Source organism: Colobus angolensis, unplaced genomic scaffold (genome assembly GCF_000951035.1).
Source record: "Colobus angolensis palliatus isolate OR3802 unplaced genomic scaffold, Cang.pa_1.0 Scaffold309, whole genome shotgun sequence".
Classification (NCBI taxonomy): Eukaryota; Metazoa; Chordata; class Mammalia; order Primates; family Cercopithecidae; genus Colobus; species Colobus angolensis.
In genome coordinates this window covers 1,668,610-1,676,515 of record NW_012116366.1, presented here as the reverse complement: position 1 = coordinate 1,676,515, position 7,906 = coordinate 1,668,610, and the positions used below count along the sequence as shown (strand labels likewise).

General features: G+C 39.6%; 1 protein-coding gene across 1 annotated transcript in view; it reads left to right on the top strand.

The window, feature by feature from the left end:
- The window catches only part of PSME4 (proteasome (prosome, macropain) activator subunit 4), a 106,423-nt gene extending 102,939 nt beyond the window's left edge, over nt 1-3,484 (top strand). The window contains exons 45-47 of the mRNA XM_011950578.1: nt 632-765; nt 1,289-1,427; nt 1,967-3,484. Of these exons, the coding sequence (XP_011805968.1) occupies nt 632-765; nt 1,289-1,423 (269 nt within the window). The 3' untranslated portion in view covers nt 1,424-1,427; nt 1,967-3,484. The remainder of the gene's footprint in view (nt 1-631; nt 766-1,288; nt 1,428-1,966) is intronic.
- The last annotated feature ends 4,422 nt before the right edge of the window (nt 3,485-7,906 follow it).

Below are 7,906 nucleotides of genomic sequence, written 5' to 3'. Positions count from 1 at the left end.
TTTTTTTTTTTTGAGATGGAGCCTCGCTCTGTGGCACAGGCTGGAGTACAGTGGTGCGATCTTGGCTCACTGCAACCTCTGCTTCCCCGGTTCAAATGATTCTCATGCCTCAGCTTCTGGATATCTGTGACTTCACATGCCATTACACCCAGCTAATTTTTGTATTTTTAGTAGAGACGGGGTTTCGCCACGTTGGCCAAGCTGGTCTTGAACTCTTGACCTCAGGTGATCCACCTGCCCCGGCCTCTCAATGTACTGGGAATATAGGCATGAGCCACCATGCCTGACTGCCAGCTAATTTTAAAAATGTATTTTTGGAGAGACAGGTTCTCACTTTGTTGCCTTGGCCGGTCTCAAATTCCTGGCCTCAAGTGATCCTCCCACCTTGGCCTCCCAAAGTGCTGGGATTACAGGTATGAGCCACTGTGCCCGGCTGACACATTCTTAAAAACAGTGTTATTTTTAGTTTAGCCTCAAAATCAAGTTTTTGATGTGTATACATGTAGATTCATTTTAAATGCAGAAATTCACATATTGAAAACAACACAATTGAAAACTAATTTTATTTCACTGTCACAAGTGCATTAGAGACATGTAAATATTTGCACATATGTTGCTGTTTTCTTTGCAGAGTTGGTCAAACGCCATGCTGGGGTGCTAGGACTTGGCGCATGTGTTCTTTCTAGTCCTTATGATGTTCCCACCTGGATGCCCCAGCTCCTCATGAATCTCAGTGCACATCTAAATGATCCTCAGCCTATTGAGGTACAGTTCTTCCTTATTAGTTTGTACATGTAGTATCAGTGATGTTTTCTAAGAAACCATAATAATAATTTCCTATACACTCTGAACTAACTGCTTTCATAAAGCTACTGCCTCTGCCAGGGCTCAGTCTGTTCACCAGTAATTATTTAAAAATTACAGAGACCTTGCTGCTATGGATATTTGAGATCTTTTGGTAGTGAGGAAATTATTGTAACTTCTATCCCTCCCAGTTCAATGGAAGTAAAGTACTGTCACTATAGCTGTGATAAATTTTATGTTTCTGTTTTTCTAGCACAGCAAAGTATTTTACTGGAAGTTAGTATTAAATAGGAAATTATGATGGCATTTTTAGTAACTCAAAAGACCATTGACTTTGTCCTTCTCATCGGCTTTTTGGTTTTGTAGCATTTGGTATTGTGTGAGAGCTGAAGTCTAGAGGGATGGTAATTTAACTAAAAATATCCTACATATGATCCTGGTTGTCCAGAGAGGTTAAAACATATGTGGATTGTCTACTTTACAGATGACTGTAAAAAAAACCTTATCCAATTTCCGAAGGACTCACCATGACAACTGGCAGGAACACAAACAGCAATTCACTGATGACCAACTGCTTGTTCTCACCGATCTTCTTGTGTCACCATGCTATTATGCATAGAAAGGTAAGTCGGCAAAGTTCTGAATTTAAAGATGTGACATCCTCAGGCAAATGTCATTGGTTTGGTGACTGAAAAGTAGGTATTTATTGTTTTTTTTCTTTCTTTTTGCTGACATTCTTAGATGTCAGTGTTTAGATAAAGTTGGATGGTGGGGGTTGTTTGTTTTTAAACATGGCTTTTGCCACAGCCATTGGAAATGAGAATTTTTCTGTGCCTCCTTGCTTTAGCAGAGAAAATGTGTGACAGCTTTTGAACCTTTGTAAATGAGTGGTGTCAGTATCCTGGGAATAGTTAGATAAAGGAAAATAAATCTTATTCTTAGTTGCCTCCTAGGTGGGACTGGGACATTTTGTGTGGCCCTGAGGACTCTGGGTTCTAGAAAGTTGTGAGAACATTTCATCTGGATTCTTACACCCATTCTGTTAAAGAGGGAGCACCCAGAAGCCTTTCAACTGGAATAGGAAGAATAAAAATTTCATGTATTGGGCTTTTAGAGTTGGCTGTCCTGTTACCTAATTGAAATTTTTTCCTCCCTGATACAGATGACTAGTCCTCACTTCAGGCTCTTTTCATCAAAAATTCCACACCCTCAGGTACCATCTGTGGTGGCTCTCTGCAAGTTTTAAAACTGCCTCTGCTGAGCTCTCATCATTTTGGTGGTTTCTGTGTTAGATCTCATTAGTGTGCATTCCACAGCTTCTCAGTTGCCATTTGATTTCCTAACTTGTCCGGAAGTGTTTCCAGAATACTGATCACTTTTTTTTTTTTGAGGCATCTGACAAAGTCACAAAGTCTCAGACTAGAAATAATTACCCAGTATGATCATGGAATCCAAGACCAGAGTCTCGGAACTCATTAAGAAACAGTTGACTTGGAATGGAGAATGCCCATCTGTCACACAGGTCCTGTCATTTCATTCTTCTCAAGTTATTTTCAATTCTTCCCAAATGGCTGCTGAATTTAGATGGTAGTAGGGCTGTGGGCCATAAGTCTGAAGCCTTGAGAACCTTGGGTCTGGAGAGCCATGAAGAGGGAAGGAAAAGAGGGCAAGTCCGGAACCTAACCAGTGACCTGATGGATTGCTCGACCAAGACACAGAGGTGAAGTCTGTGTCTGTGCACTTCCCACAGACTGGAGTTTTTGGTGCTGAATAGAGCCAGTTGCTAAAAAATTGGGGGTTTGGTGAAGAAATTTCTGATTGTTGTGTGTATTCAATGTGTGATTTTAAAAATAAACAGCAACAACAATAAAAACCCTGACTGGCTGGTTTTTCCCTGTATTCTTTTCAACTATTTTTTGACCCTCTGAAAATTGTTATACTTCACCTAAATGGAAGACTGCTGTGTTTGTGGAAATTTTGTAATTTTTTTCTTTATTTTGTTCTCTCTCCCTTTTTATTTTGCCTGCAGAATTGTTGAGAGAGTAATGAGGCTTGATATTTAATTGATCTGTTTAATATATGTTATATAAATGTAAAAGATTGTATAAACTGTAGAGATAGCATTGGCAAGACTTTGTACAGATGCAACCTTTTACACAACATCATTGTGTAATTTGTAAAGATTCACATGTAGTTCTTTATTATAGTGATTTTGGGCTTTTGTACCCACTGAATGCCATTTTTTGTGTTTTTAAATTATTTTCTTTATCTTTCTTTGTTACCAAAACTGAAATGTGGGGTTTTTCTCTTTTTTTCAGTTCATTTATCATTAGAATGTCTGAACTTTTATGTAACGTTTTTGTGTGCATCTCTCAATGCTAACACCACATGTTTGCCTATGACAAGTTTATAGAGTGAAAGGTATCTTCTGGATTGAAATAATTCACAAATTGGTGAATATCATCTTGCAACACACCCTGTACAGTCTTCCTTAAAGGAACACTACAGTATATTTTTAGTATCTACATGCTGAATGACTCAGTACAGACCTAAGCACAGCAGTGGTCCTGGTACAGTATTTAAGTGTCAGCATACACAGGCGTAATCCCTGTATAAAGTAGTGCCAAATTGATTTCAATTGTGTAACTAGTTTAAAACCCAATAAATGGATTGTTTTTAACACCTGGCTTTTGTCTTCATTAAGAGGAGAAGACAGTTCTGTAGGCAATGACTCCTGTGGATTTCCTTTTGCAGCTGTAGATTTGTATTTGTAAATGTATGTCCTCTGACCAGTATAAATTTTCTAGGTCTGCCCTGTACAATACAGTAGCTCCTAGCCACATCTGACTGTTTATATTAATTAAATAAAAAATTTATTCCCTCAGTCTCACTGGCATATTTTAAATACTCTTTAGCCACATGTGGCTAGTGGTTACCACACTGAATAGCATCGATGAACTTTTCCATCATCACAGAAAGTTCACCTAGTGCTGACCTAAGTGATTGATTATTTTTGTGTGGGGGTGTGGGAGACAGAATTTTGCTCTGTCATCCAGGCTGGAGTGCAGTGGCACAATCTCAGCTTACTGCAACCTCTGCCTCCCACATTTGAGCAGTGTTCATGCCTTAGCCTCCGGAGTAGCTGGGACTATAGGCATGCACCACCACCCCCGGCCGATTTTTGTATTTTAGTAGAGACAGTTTCACCATGTTGCCCAGGCTGGTGTCAAACTTGGACTTCGAAAGTGCTAGGATTACAGGCGTGAGCCACTGTGCCTGATCGTAAGTGATTGGTTCTTAAATTGATGTGCCTAAGAATCATGAGGGGATTTTGTTAGAATGTAAATGATATAAATGCCTGCCTGAGGCCACACACTGAGAAGTGAGGCTTTACATCGCATGTTGACCACCTCAGCTTTTTCTAATTAAGCTGTATGAAACTGCTTTAGCAGTGGTTCCTAAATGGGAACTTTAAAAATTAAAGATGTAAGATACTGGGTGCCCTCTCTGTTCCTCAATGAAAACTTCTCTGGCAGGGGTGCTCAGGCATAACAATATTAGAAGCTCTATGATGATTCAGTTGTTCAGCTAGGATTGAGAACCACACAAAACCCACCACAGACCTAAAAACAGGGTACCTTGAGTGCCTAACATGCTCCCAGGTCATTCTGATTCTGGGTTTGAAAGTTGCTTGTTACTTTGATATTTCCCCCAGTGACACTGTCCTGTGAATTAAATTTTTACCAATAGGAAAAATGAAACGTTTTACCAGGAGGGAAAAGGAGGAGGTGGGGGAGAAAAGAGTTGCATGTTCTTATATGGTCTAAGATAGTTCTTAAAATGTATATGGTGCATTAAAAAGCATGAGAAGGACAGCAGGAACTGTGTTAAGGTGGTAACAAGGTTTACTAGAGGAGGAGGGGTGAGGCTGACCTGTGTTTGGAAGTCACTGTTGACTGGGCATGGAAGAGAGCATGGGCCGCTCTATGGGGGTGGATGAGAAGTGAGGGGAAGAAAAAACCTGTGTATCTTTTTTTTTTTTTTTTTATTAACATGTATTTTCTCTTTTTATTTTTTTTATTTTTTTTTTATTTTTATTATACTTTAAGTTCTAGGGTACATGTGCATAACGTGCAGGTTTGTTACATATGTATACTTGTGCAATGTTGGTGTGCTGCACCCATCAACTCGTCAGCACCCATCAATTCATCATTTATATCAGGTATAACTCCCCAATGCAATCCCTCCCCCCTCCCCCCTCCCCATGATAAGCCCAGTGTGTGATGTTCCCCTTCCCGAGTCCAAGTGATCTCATTGTTCAGTTCCCACCTATGAGTGAGAACATGTGGTGTTTGGTTTTCTCTTCTTGTGATAGTTTGCTAAGAATGATGGTTTCCAGCTGCATCCATGTCCCTACAAAGGATGCAACTCATCCTTTTTTATGGCTGCATAGTATTCCATGGTGTATATGTGCCACATTTTCTTAATCCAGTCTGTCACAGATGGACATCTGGGTTGATTCCAAGTCGTTTATTGCGGCACTATTCACAATAGCAAAGACTGTGTATCTTTTTATAAGGTCAAATACATCTTTAGTTTCTGAATGGATCCTTTAGAAAGCAAAGACTGCAGATTGTGCTTCAAAATTTAGGAGGAAAATTAATTCACCTATTAATGTAAATGACTGAAAGTTTACGTGCAAATATACGAGAAAGCTGTTTTCAAATATTTGAAATACTTTTCATAACCAAGCCCTTAAAGCTGCAGGGCACTTTTGGTAATTAGTAGTGTGGCCAGAAGGACCAGAGAGCAATTTTGTTTTATTAAAAAATTAACTTTTGGCCAGGCGCAGTGGCTCACATCTGTAATCCCAGCACTTCAGGATCACTTGAGCCCAAGAGTTTGAAACCAGCCTGGGCAACATAGAAAGACCTATTTCTACAAACAATGGAAAAAATTAGCTGAGCGTGGTAGTACGTGCCTGTAGTCCCAGCTACTTGGGAGGCTGATGTGGGCGGCAGAGGTTACAGTGAACTGAGATCAGGCCACTGCACTCCAGCCTGGGTGACAGAATGATACCTTGTCTCACAAAAATAAAAAAATCATGAGCTGTCATCACGGGAAAAGTAACTTTTTCTACATGGTCTTTGTAATTGTTTTTGTAGACTTTGTCTCTTAGTATATCCTAATTGTTTTAAGCGCTCCTTTTTGACATCAGGGTTGTTTTCAGTTTCCTGTACTACGAATTACACTGCAGTGCACATTTTCATACCTTTATGCTTTAAAACTCTTCTTTTGTTGGATGTTGGAGCAGTTCCAAGGAGTAAGAGATGCTTAGGTCAAGAACTTTTTTTTTTTTTTGAAGACCATTTTAACAGCTCTCATATATGCTGTTTTCCTCAAAGTGCACGTGTCAATTTGCATTGCAATAAGAGTGTATTAGAAGAATGCTAGTGTCAGGGCAGATTGATAGCCAATTCATGATCTATAATTAGCCCTGCTTATTTATTTGCAGATTTTCCCTTTTTTTACTACCAGTGTTTTTTCCAATTTCTCTCACTTAGGGATTTTATAGATATACTAGTTCTAGCCTTGTTGAATGGTTCTAGCTAGTTCTGGAACTTTGATAAGTCCTGATTTCCTCTTCATCTCTAGAATCCTTTATGATTTGTGGTTTTTTGTTTGTTTTCAGTTTGAGACCATTTCTTTGGTAGGTGTAACTCTGATGGTCTCAATCCAGCCCAGACCTGTTGTAATCTCCATTCATATAGCCAAATGCCTGGAAATGGACTAGCATTTATTTATGCAGTAGCAAATTTATATAGAGAGGTATATAATATTGATCAGAATTCCCACTCCAAATGCTAATGAGTATTTTTCTGTTGATTTTTTTGTGGGACTCAAGGTTACCATTATTGACAATGTACATTGGAACTGCTTCATTGCGAGTGGTTGGAAAGTGGAATATGTGGAAAATGGAAAACTTTCTTGAAGTTATTTCTAAACAGAATTCTGATAACCTACTCGGCTCCTGGACTGAATAATAAACTATCCAGCCTCTTCATGTTTTTTGTTTTTTCAGGTTTTTTTGTTTGTTTGTTTGTTTTATGAAAGCATAGGGAACTGAAGAAATTACATTAATTAAATTACTTGATACTTGCTAGTTCTGTTTTAAAAAGATAAACCGTTAGCTTAAATGAAGAATCCAGTAGCAGCATTCTCAGTATTTCATCTGAACAGAATCAACTTTGGTTTTCTGGTAACCAGAGTGAATGAAGCACAGGGCCTTCAAATAACATTCTCTGTTTCTAAAGAGCATCCCTGAGGTTAGAATAGTAAGATCCTAGTTAGCCAGGTTGGGATACTGAAGGAGGAAGAGTTTAACTGGTTTCATTTTGTACCCATAATAGCAGACATACTTAGGAGTGTTACTTGATTGTTCAGACTAAAACCTATCTTAGGAGTTCATTATTTTGGACATGTATGAATTGTAGAAGAATGAGAGAGGATGGTAGTTTTAGTTTTGTGGTTTTGCTTACTAAAATTAGCCTATACATTGCACTATGACTTATTAAGACTTTTTACATTCAACATAGTATTAAGTAATACATTAATATCCATGATTCCTGGGCTTGGTCGTTTTATTTGCGTGGGTAGTTTCTTTATACTTTTCATGTTTCCTGCCAATTAGTCCCCTTGCTGAGTTCCCTCAGTTAATTCACTAATACCTTAAGAGAGCTTAGGTAAATTCAGATTGGTTTAATTTAAATTATATTACAATGACTTGATAAGTTCCAAACTGGAAGCCGCCGCCAATTTCGGGGAACGTGGAGGAGGTGGGCTGCGGGCAGGGTAAGCAGCCTAGGGAGGCCCGCAAAGACCTCCCTGGGTCCCTGCGTGCCATCAGTACCCCTATCTTTCCCTTCCTTCCCACTCCACTTTGCTCTGCGTTTCAGGTTTTGGCTATATCAGGAAGCCTGAGTTCCCCAAACAGCAAAACCGCGAGCCTGAAAAACCGTCTGGCTCAAGCGCCCCTCGTGCGGCGGGCAGCGGAAGTGTCCGGGCTCTGGGCCCCGGGAGGCCGCGGCGGAGGCGCGGAGGG